Source organism: Nelumbo nucifera, chromosome 1 (assembly GCF_055504915.1).
Source record: "Nelumbo nucifera cultivar China Antique chromosome 1, China Antique-T2T, whole genome shotgun sequence".
Lineage (NCBI taxonomy): Eukaryota > Viridiplantae > Streptophyta > Magnoliopsida > Proteales > Nelumbonaceae > Nelumbo > Nelumbo nucifera.
In genome coordinates this window covers 171,944,909-171,966,413 of record NC_142649.1, presented here as the reverse complement: position 1 = coordinate 171,966,413, position 21,505 = coordinate 171,944,909, and the positions used below count along the sequence as shown (strand labels likewise).

The following is a 21,505-nucleotide window of genomic DNA, read 5'->3' as shown; positions in this document are numbered from 1 at the left end:
TCATCAAATCAGGAATTGGTTTTGGAAATTAGAAGTCTTAAGTCAAAGGTTGCACAATTAACCGAGGAGAACATTTATCTTCGGTCTTTGTTACCATCACAAGTATGGGAAGAAAAACAAGGTGATGAAGAAGATCAACCTGACGAAGGTGGTAGAAAGATTCGCTCCAGGCGAGAAAGAAAGAAAGCTCATATTTTGTATTCACCATTTGTTAACGAAGGAGCAAAAAGGATTAGGAAAATGCACATGATTGATGTATATAGTACAACATCACCATCAAATAAGGAGGTATATTTCCATATCGTATCTATTAAATATGATGGGTTGGCAAAACAAGTTTAACAATCTAGCAACATTTTATATTTCAAGTCATCGATGTAAAGAGATTATGGAGATCCTGCAACTTCAAATGCCAGTTATCTAATAGTCAACAATAAACTATTAGACGGTTTCTATCAATTCTAATTACTAGGTTGATTACACATGCATTAGACATAGGTAAATAGAACACCCATGATTTATTGAGTTATTAATACAGTTTTCACATATGCAATGAAATTATTTGGACTGATGGAACCAACAGCTTGGCTGGGGTACACCTGTACTCACTATTTGATGGTGGCCTGATATGGGATGATGTATGTAACTCTTGCAGTAGATTTTTTTCACCTATAATAACTATATATTTGTTATAATTTGTATATAACTATTGGGCTGCCTTTATTTTTTTTTGTAGGCCATAAATGCGTATGGATGTCTTTTAATTGAAAGGGAGCGACAAAAAATGGGTAATGTTGAATGTGGGAGGTTCTTATATATTAGCACATTTGCACAGATAATGGGTTTTAACCATTTTTATTTCATTTATTATGTACTCATATATTGAATAATCTATTTTTTCTCTTTTCAAATACATATATCAGGAAATGGTTAAAACGGTGATGCTGCTGCAATAGAGCCCTATATTGGCCCTCTTCTAAGGCAACGGTATAACAAAGTATTTATACCCTTGCAAAGTAATGGGCATTGGCATCTTTTGGTAATAAACGGGGATTGTGACTGCATTGAATGGTATAGTTCAATCCAGTCTGTTATATACAAGCAATTTGCTAGAATAATGGTATGCGTCTATGCATTGCAATATTTTCATGTGCAAGTGTTTTTGTATTAATCCATAATCATCATTGACTTTGTAATCAATATTTGTCTTAGTCCAACTACTACAGGAATAAACTCTTAGGAGTGGGGTTTACAAGCAAATGGGGATTTAAAGTATGCAAGGATGCTCCATCCCAACATGCCATTGGGTATGATTATCACGTTGTTTACCATCAGTATTTATTATACTGATACATATCTTAAGTATTGCAAAGTAACTTCGCCGTACGTGTTGTGCAGGACCGAATGTGGGCTTTTTGTAATGAAGTACATGGATTGTTTATGTCGAAATGTCCAATGGGATTTTGCCTTCAATGATACAATAATTTTACGGTGGAAGATTTGTGCATAAATATTGCAATCCCAACTAGAGTAAACCATCACTAGCTCATTCAGGTCATCCACCCATCTATACAGCTGTGTGCGTTACAACGGAATAGTATATTAATTATATTAATTATCTGTGATGTATTACTTGTGGTGTATGAGTTACACCAATATGGTTTGGAACTTTTTCCATTTGCTTTTCTATCAACACCAATCAATTATTGGATAGAGATGGTGCAAAACTTGCTTTGTGTAAGGTCTAAATGGCAATGGAGATGGAATTTCAAGTTTACCAAACAATTAAGCCAATGCTCATCTTGGTTACATCTTATCAATATTGCTATAAAGGCATGCGGTGCTATTGAGACATGAGTTAGAAAGATTGAGATCCTTTATTGTTCATAGTGTTTAACTAGTGAATTTTATATTAGATGAATTTGGATAGATAGTGAATTTTATATTAAATGAGTCTGAATACTATATTAAACATCAAAACTAAATACATAAGAACCTTTATTCTCAAACTTATAAGCATTATAAGTTAGTAGATGGGCATATGAGTTTGACAGTCTAGATATATTATGTACATACTCAAAATATTTAATTAGGTTCAGAGTGGAATCATTAAAATTCTTCATAGACCAGCCCACCTCCATGTCTTCAATAGTTGCATCTGTAATACTAGTAGAGTTACAAAAAACCATCATATGTTTTACTCTCAATCTCTTGGCTTTCATTAAACCATCAATTACAGCCTTTCATTTAGATTGAGCTGCAACTGATTCTTCTTCTGTTTGTATAGACAAAAGACAAGTCTTCATACATTATCATAAAAGTTATACCTCCAATCGGATTCTTCTTCTTTTTGGCATCTCATATCAGTCTTATTATAATTAGAAACTTTTCCAATAACAGTTGTACCTCCTACCTTTGGTAGGTGAGATAATTTAACAAGAACTTATTGGTTGAGGTTGATGGGGACCCGAACGGGATCTTTCACCTGTATATCCTACATTCATGTCTTTATTCACACTAGCCCAAGTTGTTGATCTGCTAAGTTTACTTCAATACCAAACAACTAACCTTTCATCTTATGGATTAATTTCAGATACAATCCATCTACAAACAACTGAGTATTAGGTTATGAAAGTTAATTTGATATGCTAATGGATATCATTCAATGCAATTCATATACATGCTTGTACTTTATTTTGTGCCTTGCTGAATTATGTACTAATTCATTTCTCTGTATTAGTTGTAAAGAAAGATTGGGAACTAGTTTCAGCTGCTCATATATTGATGCTAATCAATTTTTATTGGTTACCGGTGGTGGTGCTCTTTGGAATGTATCAAGTGATTTGGAAATGGAGCTTCAATCTACCTACAAAACTTTGTTCTTCCCGATGGAGGTGGATGTAAAAGCAATATCATACTTTCAGATGTAGCATTTATTTTGATCTCTCTTAATGGCGAATAAAGATCATGTTCGATGTTTTTTGGACAGTCATATCATATCTACTAGGGATGATTTGTTGAATTTATTTTGCTAAATTCATATGTATAGTAATTACTGTAAATACCAAAAAAATTATCATAAGGACAATTATGGTGTTGGTTAAATATTTTTGGACGATGGAGTTATTACTCACTTGCAGTGTTTTCGACAATGACGTGATTGTTAATTCCACATTAGACTACAATTCAATATTGGCTTGATGGGCTAAAATGCTCAACTTGATATATATTTATGTAGATGGATGTGAAGTATTGAATGGAAAAAGTAAAACATAAGACCATGCTCACCACCTCCTAAATGAACATTTATCAAATAAGGAGGTTATGTAGGTGGATGTGATGGTTTGATGGGCTAAAATGCCCAACTTCATTCATGTAATAGTCATACATGCCTTAACAACCACCTTAGTAAAGATTTACCAAGATGGAATTCGAGGTGTTGGTTAAGTTTATCTGAGAGAACATATCATCCGCAATTGAAACATCTGTTTCGTATGAATTAACTAATAACAAATGGTGAAATAGTGTCTATTATTATGTGTTTTCCCTTTCCTTAATGGCCATTTTCCAAGGACCCCATATTATTGAAATTTACCAGGTTGGCTCATATGACCACAAGTTGCCAAATAACCATCTAGCAACAGATGTTGATCATTGCATCAACTACCCCCATCTCCCAGCGGCCACGAAGAAGAGTAACTAAATAATTTTGTTGGTAGTGCCCCATCCTGGTTATCCTAATCCCGTTCAATGAAAAGAAAGCTTTGCTAGATGTTGGGGAGGAAGTAGTTGAATTCACCATAGTGGAAACAAAGAAAGGCATTATGGTGAACGAAAACTGGCTCTTAGGGTGCAACCATTTGATTATATTCCACTTTACTGACCTCTACTGCAATAAGCAAGAAAGGTAAGCAAAAAACAAGTTTATATAGTTGAACTACAACTTTGATTTAAAAAAAAATAGAATTTGACATAAAAATTGTGGTCTAATTTTGGTGTTCTACAACGTATATGTTTTTTCTTTCACTTGTTTTTGAAATTGACACATTGGCAAAAAATGAAACACTAGTTCTTAAACCTTGTCTTTATTTGGAAAAGCAAGAACAAGTTGGTTTTGTTCCAAAAACAATTCATGTTTTTGAAATCATCAAAATACTGGTTTTTAGATAAAAACGACTATTGGAATACATAATTGTATAATTTATAAGATATACTTTTTAAATCTCTTGATTTTTTAAGGAAAAAAGATCATTCTATTAGCTTATGAACGTGATGTACATGAAGAATCATATTCATTATATAGAGCTCTTTCAACCCTTTGACAAGTTGCATAAGCTAGAGCATGGGATAGTTGGTTATTTTCTCTATTGACACATAATATTTGCATCCAAAAAAATACTTAATTAGTATATACTCTACAATATGTTTATATTGCCAGAAGAGTCCTGCCTGAGGATGATGGATTGATTTGACTACTACTGAGGCATCATAATAGGGCAAAATAATGTTGAGTCTTTGATTTTTAAACTGCATCATATTTAGATTCCTAATGAGAAAAAGCACAAAACTGCATAAATGGCATTAGACTCCTGAATTTATTTCCTCCAGGTTGATGGTTTTAAAAGTATCTTGACTTTTAAGGGATCAACCCCCAATTACTAGCATCCAAGAAGATGCAAGCTTTGAGTGACAGGTGATTTTATGTTTAATTTATACTATAGATTATGCTGCTTGCAGATTCTTGGTAACAACTTTATGCTATCCAAATACCTGTGTTATCAAATTGATGATGATATTAAATATGCTATTACTTAGTTAAAATTAACTTTTAAGGGATCAATCCAAAAGTTGGTGCAAGTTTCTCACATGGTGGCACAACAGGCATGTTTCTAAAGAAATATCAAAATCAGATGTATAAGAGGGTTCTAAAAGCTGGTGTTTTCACTACTAATTCCAAGTTCTATTTTTGGCATAACTTGCAAAATATTACACCATTACTTACAAAAAATACAATTACTACACAAAAAATTCAAAGTGTAAGACATTTACAGTACCAAAAGACAAGACAAAAACCTGTACCTGTGCTTATCATACTTGGGAATGCATCCAACTAATCGATTACAACTTGATAGGTGCGTCGGTAGTGACCACTTTCTCCACACCGACTACAATGGATTTCCCTCCTTTCAATTAGTTGTGATTCAATTCTTTTAGTCCTAGGTCGATCAGGTTGATGTTTTTGCTTTGGTGGCAACAAGTTCACAACATTATGATTATCATCATTGCTCATAAAAGAAACTGACTCATTACTGAAATCAGGCATATTTGAATTAGGCATTGCATGTATGTGCTCGGAGTAAATTACCTATTGAGTCTCTTTCAAATAGCACTCTTCAACAAAATCACAAATGTTTAGGCCCAATAGACCAATGGCATGATATGCATGCACACATGGTAATCCAACCATTTGCCATGCCTTACATGAACAACTTCTAGAAGTCAGATGCACCATTTCTTGTTTTCCCTTATAGTGAACTTCAAATTCATCATCCCCACATTGTGTTTACCCTAAATTTATGGACTCTGATATGTTAAACTTAAGAAAATCCATTATATTAGGGCCCACTGACTGCTTATATCCCTTAGCTTCACATTGCCTCTTAAATGTTAAATCTATCATTTTCAATCGAATTATGTTGACTAAGGACATGATAGGTTGTTTTCGTGCCTCTAACACCCATGCATTAAATGACTCTACAAGATTAGATGTAAACTTATCATACCGTCTACCATTGAATAAAGAATTTGCCCAATGTGGCGGATCACTATCCATTATCCAACCATAGATATCTAAATTCTGATTATATATTTTACTGAAATAGAGATCAAACTTCACAGTATCCCTTGTATAAATTAATTGATTCACATAATCCTCGATTACCTATTTTTCAGCCTTTAATAAGCGTAGACGACGCATGCATCCCTTAAGGTTTTCCATCAAATGTCTTGAACAAAAAACATGATATTCAGAGTCAAACACAGTTTCTACTACATGTTGAATGCTAGTATTATGGTCAGAAACAATTACTACCTTCCGATCATCATTTAATGCAATTTTCAAATTCTCTAAAAACCAAGTCCAATCTGGAATTGACTCAAATGAAACAACTGCGAACGCAACTAGAAACATTTGATTATTCGCATCATATGCATTGATAGCTAATATTTGACCTTGATAGTTACCCTTTAAATGGGCCGCATCAATAAATAGCATTGGACGACAACCAACTTGAAAGCCATGTAAGGATGAGTGGAAAGCAACAAATAATTGATTAAACATACCTGAATCATCAACGGTAAAAGTAGCAACTATTCCTAAATTAGTCTCAACCAACTTTTTGTTCAACTATGGAATAAGCTTATACGAATCATTTGTAAACCCATTAAGCAATTCTTTAGTTATCTCTTTCCCCCGTCATGCTTGTTTATAAGTCAGTGAAATGGCATGATCACGACTAAAATCCTTTATTATATTTGATGAAAGATACTTAGGAGAATCACAAATCTTTTCAACAAAACAACACTTATGAATTTATTTGATATACGAAACTGACAACTTGATTCATCACCAGCTGAATGTGTATGTATGAGACTATACTTATACACCCTGTATGTTGGTCCGCCACTAACTGCACTTGCTCGAATTTCCCATCCAACAAAACATCTACATTGTATGTAATTTCTATAATTCTTTAGAAACTTATATGCAAATCTTCTAGCAATGGAAAATTTATTTAGTGCATTTCGAAAATCATTTCCACTGTCAAATGTTTGCCCCACTCCAATTATCTCATGCTCCCAAACTGCTAACAAATTGGCATGATTGCTGATGTTAAGCTCACTTGTTTATTGTTTAGAAGATGTTGCCAAATCATGTACAATATGTGCATGAGGACTTGGCTGAGTTTCAATATTAATTTGCTCTATGCCCTTCCAAAACACATGCACCTTTGCACTCTCATTATTAAACTCCAACAGATTTAAAATGTCACGTGGCCCATTTAATAGCAAGAAGCATGTTTTGTTGAGATGTGTTGTATAATGTAACTCGCGCTATTAGCATGGACCTTCAAACCACCACACACTTCATCAGCAAATTCATTAAAATCTGTTTGACTGTCAACACGAACCCCAATTATAGTATCCTCAAAAGTGCAATAACATAATAAGACCTTGCGTGGAGTTGTTGCCATTTCTACACAATAAACAATATGAAAACCTTGTCATAAATCAGAATAAAGACATGAACATATAAATTTAAATAAAGAGGCTATGCGATCTTGTAAATATTATGAATCGTGTATCTAATTTTATCACTGTGAATTATTCAATCCATATTAATCTTTTAGCCCATTTAAATAAAGACATGAACATACTCTGCATTTCAGCATTTGCTTTCTCTTCAAATATGATGTCTAAGGTAGATAATTTATAAATTGGAAAGGAAAATCACTATCGTCGTTCCTTCCATTTCTTTAATATATAATTTATACATATTCTGTATTTCAGCATTTGCACTCTCTTTAATATATAATTTATACATACTCTGTACCATGTGAAAATAAAAGAATGTTTTGGAAACAAACAATATCTTTTGACTTTTGGGAACAAACAATAAAGACATCCAAAAGCCTTTGGAAACAACAATATTTTTTGACAATAAAATAATACATTGGTTTGTATTATCAGACTGTGATGGAGGTTCTTTGGAGAAAAGTGATATCTTAATGGCCCATTGGGTGATGTTTTATCTTTGGGTGATGCTTTATCACTTCCTAAGGTACTCATTCTTTTTTCAAATGAATTTTATCTTATTTTTCAAATAAATGATATCTTAATGGCCCATTGTCAGAGACGGGGCCAAATGTGCCAACCTGTTAAGCATCATCTAACTTGGTAAAACTTTACCAGGATAGAATTAAAATGACAAATTGAAATAGAATGGCATGCAAAAGCCATAGAAAAGAAGCAAGATCTTGTGATAAAGGAATATTTTGGTTTGTTGCTTGGACTGTGATAGAGGTTGTTTAGAGAAAATATGATAAGATTTTATCATTCGGTTCTACGGGTATTAGTATGGGATCTGTGAGATTAAGGTTGGGCTTTTGGAATTCTTTATGGATTATCACCATCCTAATGTATTTTCTCCTAATAAATTTTATCTTATTTTTCAAAAAAAAAAGAAAAACAAATCTTATTGGCCCTTTGGCAAATAAGGTGTCAAATGTGCCAACCTAGTAACCATCACCTAATTACTATCTTTGATTTGAAGACATTCAACTTACAAACTAATGTTTCTCATTAACTGAATTTAGTTCTTTATAAGAGGAATTTGAATAGCATGTTGAGAAGGCAAACACCCTCCTAGAGTCTACAAAAAAACAATATGTGATTATTAATGCTTGTTATGAGTAATTATCACTAAACTATCATCTTAATTTTGGAGAGACATTTTCATAACCAAAGTAAATTGACCTTCCATACAAGAAATTTTACAAACACACACTTGCTTGATCTTCTTTTCCATGTGTAAACTAATGTACACTCATTCTCCAATGCACATTCAACAGGAATGAATCAGCATCAAACATAACAAATTTTTTTTTATATAAAAACGACAGTCTATTTACTGTGATAGAAATGTAAAGAGAACCAAAAATCAAATTTATTTGAAACGACTTTTTGATTGACTATAACAAATTAAAATATCATACAAAGAAATTGTCAAATACCTGTTAGTGGCACAACTGTTCAAAATGACAATTTCCTCCCGTTAGGGAAGGCCTCAATGTATTGGCCAAAACTTTAGTCTGATGGATAAGGCAAACAAAATGAAGGAGCAGTGACAAATGTTGCGCAAGAAACAAAAACGGTTAAGATGGGCCTTCATTTGGTATAAATTAAGACATGAATAAAAGTGAAAAAAACAACAAGGCTACCTAAAAATTTATAGGTAGAGGGAGAACGAGATAGAGGGAGAGCAGGAGAGCGATAGATGGGGAGGGAGACCGGGAGAGAGAGAGAGAGAGAGAGAGAGAGAGAGAGAGAGAGAGAGAGAGAGAGAGAGAATGGGGGCAAGACAAAGGGAGAACGGGAGAGAGTTATAGAGTGAGAGTGAGGACGGAGAACAGATGAGAGGGAGAGCAGGAGAGCGATAGAGGGGGAGGGAGACCGGGAGAGAGAGAGAGAGAGAGAGAGAGAGAGAGAGAGAGAGAGAGAGAGAGAGATGGTAGCGAGACAGAGGGAGAATGGGAGAAACTGATAAAGGGAGAGGGTGAGGGCGCCACAAAGGGAGAGCAAGACTGGGGGGGGGGGCGAGAACGGGAGAAAGTGGGGGCGACAGAGGGAGAGGGAGAACGAGACAGAGGGAGAGCAGGAGAGCGATAGAGGGTGAGGGAGACCGGGAGAGAGAGAGAGACAGAGGAAGAATGAGAGAGAGTTGTAGAGTGAGAGCGAGGAGGGAGAACAGGAGAGAGGGAGAGCAACCGAAGTTCAGTCATCTACAGTCGAAGAGAAGAGAGTTGCGAGTATGAGAGAACAAAAGAGAGATAACAGGGAGGGCGGGAGAGAACAATGGTCGTGGGCCTAACAGGGTCATTTTAGTCTTTGCAATTTAAGGATAAATTTCAAAATAAAATTTTAAATAAATGTTATTGTGAAATGTAATCCGAGTTGGATAGCCACGTCATAGGAAAAGGTTAGGTAGAAGTGTGATACTTACATGGCGTGGGAATCGGTCTTATAATTTCAAAAGTTGAATTCGAGAGTAATTATAAATTCTGTATTAACTGACCTGGTGTTTAGATTTCTGCAATGGACCTGCTCGTACTTTTGTGACCCACTAGGCCCATCATAGCAACTAAGAGTGAGAGCTCCTTGTCTGGAGGAAAGTAATCAAGAGTCCACAAAAGGAATAGAGATCTAAGGACGTCAGCCGTTCCAAAGTCCACTCCTGTTTTAATAAAAAGCCAAAATGATGGAAATTTTATGAAGTGGTAACACAGCCAAAGGTGCAAGCTAGCTGGAAAAGTGTTGAAGGGTTGGTACTTGCTACCCACACATGGCCTATCTCTAACAGCCGACCCATTTCTCATCAAAACTTAAAATCAGTAGATTGACAACTCTATAGTGTGAATACTTTTATCCCGGAATGTGTCGAAATTAATTCTCAAGTGGAACACACTTGTCCATGAAAAGCTTAGCTACTCTACAGTGTAATGTTGGCCAAAAATATACATCAGTCTCATGACCTAAACACAGCAGATAAGCTCTTATCATGCTTCTCTCCACTTTCTTTCAATCTGCTTCTCCATCTATCTTTCAAGTCTGAAAAAAGGGGCTGAAACTCTGCAGAATTTCTTCATTACTTGTACATTTTTTGAAGGGGGGAGTTGATGGGTTGAGGTTATTCTAGCGCTCTCTTGATTGACACATCTATGTGAACAATGGATTCATCAGAGATTTGTGGGAAAGGGGTAGGCGTTGGAGCGATAAGATGAGGACAAAGGATAAGTGGAGAGTGGAGACTCCACTACTCAAAATATAAATTCCTTTTGCACATATTTACACTTAACGATTGAACAAGTTCTTTGCACTGTGTTAGTATATTGAGATTTTAAGTCTCAACAAGGTCACAAAGGAACCTTCGAAGAAAAGATAAGTGCTTTTTGTCTTTCTACTTGTTATTTAAAAAAAAAAAAAAGTGTGGAACAATTGGGTAGTTGGGAAAAGATGACACAGATGAAGCAATATCTTTTGGTTTCCACCAAATGAGATTTCTGTTCCCCTTTAACCATTCTTTCTGCAGTACTTACAGCAAGCAAGGAAGTAGCTAGTTGCTAGCTACCACTCACCACACTCCACTCTTTCTGTGGTGGTCGAATGTTCAAACCCCGATCTTGACAAATGGGTGTTCCCTCTAGTGAAAAGACAGTGCTCCCTTTTCTGCTTTTCACCTAAAGTAATCTCTTGCCCATTATAACAGGCTCAGAATTGAACTACTGCTGGGTGCTGGGCGCCCCAACTGCTGTCCCTCCGCTGCTCTCCTAGTTCCATAACCTCCATGGATGACTGACTGTTGGTCAACATAACAAGGGGTTCAAATTGGGCCGGGCTGCAGCAGAATCAGACCAACTCAATCCAATAAAGGGAATTTGAGCTGGCCATTAATTGAGACTCGAGTTGGTCCAAGCCCACAATGTATGGCATGCATTTGTTGTACAAAATTAGTTAAATGATTAAGACACTTGGAGCAACCCTTTAAGTTGAGATAATATCATTATCAGTACAATGCTTGAGTGGCATATCTGGACCATCCCACTAATTAGAAACCTTTTACATCAGTCTCCTTCTTTATCAAAATGTGATGGGTTTTGAATTCTTGGGCCTTGGATCTCATTTCTACACAATTTGTTCGTCATCCCCCTTCAATTCTCTAAGGGTATGTTTGATTTGAAGGAAAAAGGTAGGGAAAGGAAGGAAAAAGTAGAGGAATCTATACAAGGTTTGTAAAGATTTTCCTTCCTTTTCCTACTTTTTCCTTTAAACCAAACATACCCTCAATATTAATAAAACCCATCAGGTGGGAGTTGGGACCCCCCTCTTTCTCAAATATTTGGGGTTAAAAGGGGAATAAGAATTATTGTCCAGTCAATTGAAAAGTCCAGGCCCATACCAGAGGCTAACTATATATCCGCATCAATCCAAACTCTTCCAAGTCCAGCCCATCCAGTCTTTCAGTAATTGTGATTCAAACGAATGACTGAATGGGTTTTGGGTAGGCTTCGAAAAAAAATAGACAAAAAAGAAAAGAATGGCTTTTGGGTAAAAGACTTTAAAAATAATACCCTGAGTTCTTCAAATCAAATTAAATGTACAACCTACTGGATTTAAACATATTCTCGTTTGTTCTCCTATTTTATGAACCTCTTTTAATACTTTAAAATTCCTATTTTACCAATTGAAAAATTAGACTTACAATTCATATTCTTCCTCCCAGATTGAGAACCAGCTACTCTGGTTGAAGAAGATGAAAATACAAGTATAAGACGGCTGGAATGCCCTTTTGAGTTTTGAGAGCAGTTCAATAGAAGGAAAATGAAAGTTTCCGTTCCAGACTATCCCACTTTCTGATTGAGGATTCATGGTGGCATTTAACTCACAACCCACTAGAATCGATTTAGTCTCAAATCAGATCATCATGATCAGCTCATTTGGCACCCATTTATGTTCAGTTCAGCTGGAACAAACCCTTCCCGTTTCTGGAACAAATTTGTATCGAACTCACCGCTCAAAGAGAGTTTCAGCAATCACAAGAAGAAGAAGAGTTTAATCGTCCAATATCCATTTATTTCAGTATTGATTGATTATACATGGGAAGCCGTTACAACTGTCAATCATGCCTAATGATTAAAATCATGGGTCATGTTGAGATCGGCTTCTATCCGGACAAAGTTGTGCCTATACCGTTCTAATAGCCATTTTCACCCTTGCATTAGGAATATCTCCTCATAATATAAGCAAGGAGATATTCTCAATGCAAGACAGTAAGGGGTGCTCAAACCGGCTTTGCCCTGACTGAAGCCCAACTCCGTCATGATAATCTACAACGATGATTACTGTAATGATTGTTATAACAGTTTGCAGCCTTTGCAACCCTAGGGCTCCTGTAAAGTCTCTCCCCTTAGCTACAGCCTTGTCCTCAAGGCTGATTTTAGAAACCTGGCTATAATTGGCTTGCCACCTGATCATCCAGATGATACCCGCTACTGTCCTGCCAGGACCACATGTTTGGGGTCTATTGACTTTGCTGCGGATGTGGACCATGTGGAAATCCAGCGGGTAACCATTAATCTCTCTCTCACACACACAGGTATCGTATATATGGAATGCATTTCTTAGTACAAAAATTGCAATGAGTGATTGCTACAATGATACGACCACTACGGAAACAATCCTTAGTCAAGCTTCTTTCCAACATCACTCCTCTGTAATTCAACCATTCGTGCCTATACTCGATTAGGTACTAAGGAAGAACTCTTACGATAAATTTCAAGTGTTTTGCAGAATTATCATGACTTCTGATTGAAAAATGTATTTATGAAAGAGTTCAAGAATTGGATTAATGGAATATGATTTGTATGTTGGGACTTCATTGATTGATGTACACGTGAAATGTGGTAAACAAGGCAATGCTCGTAAAATGTTTGACAATATGCATGTGAAAAGCGTTTCATCATGGAATGCTTTAATTGCAAGTTAAATGAAAATGGAGCAATGCAAATTGAGGATGTGTTGTTCGAAAGAATGCCAAAACGAAGGATTGCTTCTTGGACTACAAGCTATGATATCTGTGTGCACTTTTGTGAGATCTGAGTTTGAGGAGATGTTAAGGGTGGATTCAGAGGTAAATCCCAATTGGGCCACTCTCATGACATGAATGTCCTTCCAGCGTGTGCTAATTCATCTGGCAATGGAGTATGGGAAAAAGATTGATAGTTATGCAAGTGAGATTGTTTTGGGCATAAAATTTTCTATCATGTTTATATTTTTCTATAATTTATGCTATTTTCTTCACTTCTGTTCTTTATTAAAAACTTTTATTTTTATTTTTTGCAATTCCTAGTCTTTAATGGTTTTCTATATTTTTCTATAACTTTTGTTATTTTTCTTCATTTTCTGTGTTTTTCAATAATTTTTGTTATATTTATTTTGTAATACTGTTTTTTCACATGTATAGAAAGGACAAAATGAAAGTTGTAATTTCTGTATTTTCAGTTTTTATGTAATTTCTATTAATTTTATGCATTTTTGTGTTTTTGTTTAATTTCTATTTTATTTCTTGCAATTTTTATTGTTTTTGTGTAGTTTTCATTATTTTATCTAAATGGGTTGGGTTGGGTTTAGGTGAATTTGGATTGAACCCAATCCATTTAATTCTATTTAATTGGGTCATTAATGGATTGATGGATTAGATGAATTGGATTGAAACTCAACCCAAACCGAACCCAACTCACCGGCAATAACCTTTGCAACCTCTGCAAACTCGGGACTACAGTCCCTAGACCCAAAATAACAACGATTAAGCCTCCTATCTTTGTTGTGTTCCAAACTGCCCCGCAACCTATGGTAACACAATAACCAAGTCCGCATACGTTTTCTCGAGGAGCCCTTTGTATCAATTCTTGCAACAACATGTATGCACGGCTATGCGCTGGCCAACGCCAAGAGTTGGGGTTCCCATACAATTAATATAATGGTCGATGGAAGTCTCATGCATTGAATTTGAGGAACGACCCTTCCCGTCGTCACCTTCAACAATTATTGTATCTTCATGACCAAAGATGCAAAGGGAAGAGATCCTCAGGATGCATGTGTGCCACTCCAAATATAAGAGAGTAGCAGGGGGTACTTTCATTCGGACTTCACTGGCCAAAGATGAAGTCACCTGCATGTCTATGCTCATTAATGGCTTGTTTGGTTCCCATGCAATTGCATCCTAGCTCACAGATGATGGTGATCTATCTGACCTTGGATCACCATGAATAGTAAACGCCAAGTGCAACTTGTTGGTTTCATCCGATCCTCAAGTGGAATCTTGGCACTACATCCAATAGAACCAGATGGTAGAACCCATGAAAACCCCCATTCCACATTGTTGATGAACACCCTGAGTTAATGCAATTAACTAAATCAGAAAAGTAGGAGAGTGTCCTTTCTATTGGGCCTCCATAATCCATATCTTTGAAGAGGTCACGGACCAGCTCTGGAACCCACGACAAACGTAATCAGCCATTACCAAGTTCTGCAACACAATGTCACTGATTTTCATCTCTTCAATTGTTGTAGCGGTTGAACTTGCATGGCCTTCTCCGTTCAAGTTATTGATTATTCGACCGGTTGGAGAAAACTACACTCGTGTGATTATTTCCATCCAACTCCAAAAAGATGAAGGCTTGCTCTGTTGACGTGCGGGTTTGGATCCGTGTAGCCAATAACACCCCATCTAGTGTTAGTGTTATAGTGAACATTTGCGATCTTGGCAGCCTTGTCAATGCAATGGTCATGACCAAGGTCACTTGAGGGCATGGTTGATGCTGCCATAGAAGAGACGACGATGTCTCTCATGCCCCTCATATGACATATCAATTCCTTTGTGCTTCCGACACCAAAACTTGAGAGATAACATACATCCACGCCAGAATAGCTTGACGATGGCACCCAGATCATTGAACATATTTGAACCTACCCATAACAATGAACTTGTGAACTTGTGCTCATAGTTGCAATAGGGAAATAGTGTCACCTTTTCCACTGAAGGCTTGTCATTACGCTTCACCCTGTATTTAATTGGATTAAACTGAACCTTGTTGAAAGCAATAACTTGAACTGAGTTCGGAGCGGATGTCTTCCCCAGAGAAAGCAAGACAAGAGAGGGACGAAGAGTGAGCAGTTTGAGTTGGGTCTAGGATCGGTGATGGTTCCTAGTGGAAAGAGGAACAAGGAATGGGACGTAGGGCTAGAGCTTATGACACCGATGGATGCAAAGTAGGGTTTTAGGTTATGGCCAGAGGAAACTAGGTGTTTTGACACTAGAAATAGTAGGATAGGAAACTCCAGGGCGGCCAGGGAACACCAAGCACCATTATTGGTGATGTAAAAGGACTGCAAATAGGTGGTGACAAGGAAGATGAGCGAGATGGAGAGAATAGAACTTGTGAAGGATGTGCACCCTTTTGCTTTCAGGAACGACTGGAGGTTGAACTGTAGTTGGAAGGCTGGTGGGTCTTGAACTGAGAGGCAAGAGTATTCGCACTGCTATTCTGTCCCATGGCTGCCGCTCTGTTTTGCTTACCTTCGGAGGCCTCTGTTTCCTTCGTTGATTCCCAATAAGGGAAGCTTCGTCAGTTGTGTGCCTCTAAAACACCAATCGGCCGGAGGTGAGAGTTGGTTGAGCCTGTGTTCAATCTCTGCCAGGCGAACGAGAGTTCTCTCTTGGTTTTTCTCGATGCGGCTGAGGCGAGCTTCAAGGCTTGCCATCCGTGCATCCATGGATCAGCTGTCTCTGATACCAAATGGTACAAACCCTTCCCGTTTCTGGAACAAGTTTGTATCTGCTCTCGAGCTGTAGTGATGAAGCACCACTCAAAGAGGGTTCCTGCAACCACACGATCACCAAAGAAGAAGAAGAAGAGTTTAATCGTCCAATATCCATTTATTTCAGTATTGATTATGGGAAGCCGTTACAACTGTCAATCATGCCTAATAGTTAGGAAAATAGAAGAATTGAAAAAACAAGAAAATAATTGAAGAATACTGTCGATGGTGTGTGTGGTACCATCAGACGTATGGGATGTTTACACTAGAGTGAAGTTCTACAAGAATTGAGAGATTGTTTATCCTAACTAGGGATTATCCTAGGAGGATAGATCCGTATCTCTAGAGGACTCTTGGTTCTCATTATCCTTAACAGCTTCATGAAGATGTGCAGCTTGGACCTAAGGTGAAGAAACCGTGGTGTTGGAAGAGCCTTAGTCATGATATCGGCTATCTGGTCCTTGGAGGAGATGAATTTCACCAGCAGCTTCTTTTTGAGAATTAGATGTCTCAAGAAATAAAATCAACCTCTACGTGTTGGGTGCATGCCTAAAATACCAGGTGTGTGGCTCCCACATTGTTGCACCAAGCAATTGGAGGAGATGTGGAGGAGAAACCTAGATCTGCAAGGAGGGACTGGATTCATAGGAGTTCTGTCGCCGAATTTGCAAGGGCTTGAAATTCTGCCTCTATGCTAGAACGAGTTACTGTTGCTTGTTTCTTAGCACTCCACACAATGAGATTGTTTCCCAAATATACACAATAGCCACCTGTGGATTTACAATCATCAGGGCATCCAACCCAATCTGCATCACTAAACGCATGAAGCTAAAGGGAATTGAATTTGGAGAAATGAAGACTAACATCCAATGTGCCCTTCAAGTAACGAAGAATCCGTTTGACAGCAACCTAATGAGCATCTGTGGGAGCATGAAGAAATCTGCAAACCTTGTTGACCGAAGAGGCGATATCTGGTCTAGTGATGGTGATGTACTAAAGGGCACCCACAATACTTCTATATTCGGATGGATTCGGTAGAGTTACACCTTGGAGAGCGGACAATTTGCCTAACAAAGCCATGGGAGAAGCAATGGGTTTGGCATTAGCTAACTTGCTTTGCCAAAGCAAAACTAGGATATAACGTCGTTGCATTAAGACCAATCCTGTGGAAGTGGAGTAAGCTTTTGTACCCAAGAACAAGTGCAGGTGACCCAAGTCCTTTAGTGCAAAGGTCTCCGAGAGTGAGGAGATGATGCAGGAGACAACATGAGGAGATGATCCAATGATTAAGATGCCATCAACATAAACCAAAATAAATATGGAGACCTTATCCTCTCTGTATATGAATAAGGATGGATCAGTCGAGAGAATCAGGCTCGTGGAGCTTTTCGCAGTCCGTATAATACTTTGAAGTTTACAGACATGAGTGGGCTTCGAAGGATCTTCAAATCTCTTGGGTTGCTGTACATAGATGTCCTCAAAAATAAATTCATTCAGGAAGGCATTGTTAACATCGAGCTATCGGATATTCCACCCAAAGGTGACGGCCAAGGCAATGACTATACGGAATGTAATTGGTTTAACCACGGGATTGAAGGTATCAAAAAAGTCAAGACCCGGTACTTGGCTGAAACCCTACGCCACTAGGCATGCCTTGTGACATTCAATAGAGCCATCGGATTTACGCTTGGTATTGTAAATCCATTTTGTGCCGATTACATTCATATTGGGATGATATGGAACAAGTTCCCAAGTAGCATTGTCCATGAGAGCTCGGTATTCCTGTTGTATAGCATGTTGCCAGTGTGGATGCTTGGCTGCACTAGAGTATGTGGCTGGTTCACACTCCTCTGGTGTGATATCAGCAAGAAGGGTTGCCGGAATAGGATACCTGGTAGTGGTCGTCGCAAGAGATGTGGTGGAGCTCACTGATCTGGTGACCATGGTATGAGTTCGTTGTGAAGGTGGAGGTGCAGTAGGAGTAGCATCAAGAAGCTCTTGAATCGTTGGGAGCAGACTCGACTGATGGAGTAGGAGCAGCGGGGGTCTCTGAAGGCACCGAGGGTGGTTGTTGGTGATCTAATGAGGGAGAGGAGATGTCATCGAATGAAGAAGAGATGCCAAGTGGTAGTGGAGCTATGACTTGCAGGTTTGGTATGGAGGTACTTGAAGAAGAACTGGTATGATCAGTACTGGATCGGTTAACTGAGGAGAGTTGCATACCAAGAAACCGAGATTCGTCAAAGATGACATGTTGACTGATGAATTCACGTCCACTAGTAGGATGCCAACACCTGTAACCCTTATGAGTGGTACTATATCCCAAAAAAATACACTATTGTGATTGAAATTCAAACTTGTGGCGATTATAGGGTCGAAGAAGAGGATAATAGGCACAACCAAAAATTTTGAGAAATGTGTAATCCGGGGTTCTTTGAAACAATACCTCATATGGAGAACGGTTACGAAGTGTTGGAGTGGGAAGACGATTGATCAGGTACACTGCCATATGTGCAGTGTCAGTCTAGAAGGAAAACGGGAGAGAGGTGGAAGCCAGTAGAGATAATGTAGACTCAACAATGTGTCGGTGATTCCTTTCAACTGTACCATTTTGTTCATGAGTGTGTGGGCACGCCATCCGGTGATGAATCCCTTCAGAGTTAAGATACCGTGAGAGAGAGCGAAATTCCCCTCCCCAGTCAGATTGAAAGATTTTTATTTTTGTGGACAACAAACATTCCACATGTTGTTTGAAGCTTAGAAAAGCATCCATAACTCCAGATTTCTTTTTGAGTGGGTACAACCAAGTAAATTTCAGAAAACCATCCACAAAAATAACATAATATCTGAAACCTTTATTAGAAATGGTTGGGGCTGGTCGCCGCCATACATCAGAATAAACGACTTCTAAAGGATGTGTTGCAATAAATTGTGAAACTAGAAGATGTTGTCTATGACTCTTACCCATTTGACATGAGTCACACACAATACTATTAGTATGACTCTAACAAGGTAAACCAAATTTGGAGATAACCTGACTCACTACTTTGAATGCAACATGACTTAGTTGTTGATGCCATCCTGAAAAGGTAGTGCATTCTCCAACAAAGGCAGTTGTTTTATTGTTGACTTTAGTCCCTCTAGAAAATTGATAGAGTCCATCTCTACTGGTTCCTCTGATGAGAACTCTCCCCATATAATCCTTCACAAGAAAGAAATCATGATGGAACTGAAGATAAATATCATTATCTTTGGTAAACTTGCTCACAGAAAGCAAATTCTTGGTGATGTGTAGAACATGATAAATAGAGTTGAGAGCAAATGTATGATTATTACGTGTCAATGATGAAGATTTGGAATGTAAAATTTGCAAACCTGATCCATTACCAACTGTAACCTGATCCGAACCCATGTACTCAGACCGATTCTACAGATTGTCTACATCTGGAGTGAAATGATGAGTGGTGTCAGAATCTGGATACCATGTGGGATCAACTTCATTCTCAACACTTGTGTGATATGCAACAGTGTCTGGGGGAGTTTATTGTTCTCCTTGATACGATAAGTCATAGCGCCTCCTGCAGGTAAGAGCACCATGGTCTGGTTTGTTGCAGACCTGGTAGATGATTTGGGAAAAATTACCTTTCCCATGACCACCACCATTATTTCTGCCTCCATTATACTGATTAGGATAACCACCATGGCTGCGACCACCGCTGCAACCTCTACCATTACCGGGAGCAGAACCACCTCTGCGGTTTGTATTTTTGGAGTTCCAATTATTTTTATTTTTACCATGTGCAGCAAAATTTGTTGAAGGAGGGTTATCAGTGGCAGTCTGGTTGTGTTGTTCCAACCATGCCTCATGATTTAAGAGAAGTCCCAATACATCATTAATGGTAAGAAAATCAAAATCAGTCTTATTGGTGATCACTGTGACTATGGACTCATACTCGGTCCCAAGTTCAGAAAGAATGCATAGTATAAGGTTTTCTTTGCCTACCGGTTCAGAAATAGCTACTAGGCTGTCAAAAATTACCTTGGCTCTTTTGACATACTCAGTTATTGATTCTGACCCTTTCTTGATGGTCTGCAGCTGTCGTTTCAGATGGAGTGCTCTCGACCTTGAGATGGCGGAGTAGGTTGCTGATAAGGCCTTCCAGACTTCGACTGATTTGGTTAAGCCAATCACTTCAGTCACCACACTCTCAATGAGAGAAGAGATGATCCACCCGAGCACAAGTTGATCTTGCTGCACCCAGTTATCATATTCTGGGTTCACCACTCTTTGTCCATCAGGGCCATCATTAATAGTAAGAAAATCAAAATCAGTCTTATTGGTGATCACTATGACTATGGACTCATACTCGGTCCCAAGTTCAAAAAGAATGCACAGTATAAGGTTTTCTTTGCCTACCGGTTCAGAAATAGCTACTAGGCTGTCAAAAATTACCTTGGCTCTTTTGACATACTCAGTTATTGATTCTGACCCTTTCTTGATGCTCTGCAACTGTCGTTTCAGATGGAGTGTTCTCGACCTTGAGATGGCGGAGTAGGTTGCTGATAAGGCCTTCCAGACTTCGGCTGATTTAGTTAAGCCAATCACTTCAGTCACCACACTCTCAATGAGAGAAGAGATGATCCACCTGAGCACAAGTTGATCTTGCTGCACCCAGTTATCATATTCTGGGTTTACCACTGTCTGTCCATCAGGGCCATCGATGTGGGTTGGAGGAGCTTGCATGGCTCCTTCTACGAGGCCTAGCAACTTGTGAGTTTTGAGGACTGAAATCATCTACGCCCACCAAGGTAAGTAGTTGTCATGACTTAGCTTGATGGGAAGCAAATGAGAGATGTTGGGGATGTTGATCACTGATGTTCCCAACACAGAGCTCAGGAACTGATTGGAGCTTCCCGTGTTTGAGCTTGCTGTCGAGTGCACACCGTTGTGAGCCATAGCTTTGATACCAAGTTAGGAAAATAGAAGAACTGAAAAAACAAGAAAATAATTGAAGTAAGAATACTGTCGATGGTGTGTGTGATACCATTAGACGTATGGTATTTATAGATGGGATGTTTACATTAAAGTGAAGTTGTACAAGAATTGAGAGATTGTACAGATAAGAGGATAATCACAAGATGGATGAGTTACAGTAGGATTATGATAGAGATTATCCTAAGTAGGGATTATCCAAGGAGGATAGATCCGGATCTCCAGAAGACTCTCGGTTCTCATTATCCTTAACAATAATGGGTCATGATAATCTTCAACGATGATGACTAATGATTGTTATAACAGTTTGCAGCCTTTGATATTCATTCTTTATAACGATTAGGATGATGGCCAGGT

At 38.1% G+C, this 21,505-nt stretch overlaps 1 protein-coding gene across 1 annotated transcript; it reads right to left on the bottom strand.

Moving 5' to 3' along the window:
• Positions 1–16,797: 16,797 nt before the first annotated feature.
• Positions 16,798–20,950, bottom strand: LOC148804162 (uncharacterized). The gene is made up of 5 exons (XM_088899729.1): positions 19,798–20,950; positions 18,379–18,470; positions 17,809–18,234; positions 17,200–17,616; positions 16,798–16,983 (listed from the first exon to the last, which is right to left on the bottom strand). The coding sequence occupies exons 1-5, from the start codon at positions 20,948–20,950 to the stop codon at positions 16,798–16,800; spliced, it is 2,274 nt and encodes a 757-aa protein (XP_088755855.1).
• Between the last annotated feature and the right edge of the window lie 555 nt (positions 20,951–21,505).

Coding starts and splice junctions, on each gene's coding strand:
- LOC148804162 (XM_088899729.1), bottom strand. CDS start 20,950: ATGATTTCAGTCCTCAAAACTCACAAGTTGCTAGGCCTCGTAGAAGGA. Junction 18,471..19,797: donor TGGTGGTGGTCATGGGAAAG/GTAATTTTTCCC, acceptor TTTGGGATATAG/TACCACTCATAAGGGTTACA. Junction 18,235..18,378: donor TGACGAATCTCGGTTTCTTG/GTATGCAACTCT, acceptor CTCCCTCATTAG/ATCACCAACAACCACCCTCG.